Source organism: Fulmarus glacialis, unplaced genomic scaffold (genome assembly GCF_000690835.1).
Source record: "Fulmarus glacialis isolate BGI_N327 unplaced genomic scaffold, ASM69083v1 scaffold25585, whole genome shotgun sequence".
NCBI classification, from domain to species: domain Eukaryota; kingdom Metazoa; phylum Chordata; class Aves; order Procellariiformes; family Procellariidae; genus Fulmarus; species Fulmarus glacialis.
Genome location: NW_009215294.1, coordinates 1 through 1,321, shown reverse-complemented (window position 1 = coordinate 1,321; position 1,321 = coordinate 1). Strand labels below are relative to the sequence as shown.

At 56.8% G+C, this 1,321-nt stretch overlaps 1 protein-coding gene across 1 annotated transcript; it reads left to right on the top strand.

Moving 5' to 3' along the window:
* Positions 1-944: 944 nt before the first annotated feature.
* Positions 945-1,313, top strand: FERD3L (Fer3-like bHLH transcription factor; the record flags this gene model as incomplete). Its single annotated transcript, XM_009578896.1, has 1 exon — positions 945-1,313. A coding segment is annotated over exon 1 (369 nt), but the record flags the coding sequence as incomplete, so codon positions are not given.
* Between the last annotated feature and the right edge of the window lie 8 nt (positions 1,314-1,321).

The following is a 1,321-nucleotide window of genomic DNA, read 5'->3' as shown; positions in this document are numbered from 1 at the left end:
AAAAGCAAAACAATCCCCAACGTCCGTCCCCAAGGAAACCTTGATCAAAGAAAGGTATTCAGCGGTGTCGGGTGTACGGGTGTGTTTATATGCATTTCACGGTATTTTGCGCTATGTATCCCGCGTTATCAGGTTGATTCCTCTGTGCACCGCCGGTGACCGGGACGGCTCTGCCAAAGGTGTAACAGCAACCCCTGCCCTGAATGGGACCAGCTTATCCTCGTCTCATGGGCAGGAGGAGTTTCAAAGCAAGTGCTTTGAGATTGCCTGAACCGAAATGAGCTTTACGAAGCAGCCTTTTACTGGAAAGATGTTTGAACTCTAGTTGAAGGGGATTTAGGGGGAATGGAGAGACGATTCCAACAGTTACTACTGGGAATGCAATATCGGGTCCCCTACAATGCTTACTTAGGCTAATGGAGGTCCTGTCATTCAGCTCCCATTGCGCTGGGATACAGGGTAAACATTGCCCGGTGACCCTCTCCGTGCAGGTCCCCTCTTCAGGACATCATTAAAAGCATACATGCACTTGCCTGACATCAATTGTCAGGCTGTCTCTCAGGGTTCAGAGATCCCGACAGAAAGGAGGAAAACAAGCCCAGTGGAGACCCGGCTCTGCGGCTGCGGGCTTTAAAGAGGCTGAAAATCGTTTGGTTGCGGGTGTGTAAGAAGAGACAAAAGTGCTCAGCAGGTAAGAGCGGAGGGTTTTGCCAAGAAGGAACTGTCCTTGATCGCTGTGACAGGATTGACTCGCTGGGGACTCCTCTCTCGGGAGCATCCACGCGTCCCCGAGGGGGCTGCCTGTCTCCTCTCATCAGCATCACGGCGAGAAATTTTACAGCCGCTCTTTCTAGTCCTGCTAATCCTGTTATCCGGGGGGTTATAAATATTAACGCCGCTGGGGCTGGGGATGGGGGACCAGATTAAGCCCTCTCTGAAGTAAGATGTCAGCCAGCCTCTTCCCAGCCCACCAGCGCCCGGGGTTGCTGGATGAGCTGCACGGCAGAGCCCCGCAAGTGCCCTGCCCAGAGGGGTTGCTGGGCGCCTCGGTGCTGGATTTCGTGGGCGACCTCTCCCTGGGCGCTCCCCAGGGCCCCCCCCGGGGCGGGCCCAGCCTGGGGCTCTGCGAGGTCACCTCCGGGACTCTTTTCGGGGACAGAGCCCTGTCGCTCCGGGAGGGGATGGCCCGAGGGCTGCCCCTGGCTGCCTTCGGAGATGGAGATCCCGAAGACGACGAGGAGGAGGAGGAAGAGGAGAGGTTGCGGAGCGCTTCCCTCCTGGACAGACCCAGGAGAAAGCGGGTTATCACCTACGCCCAGCG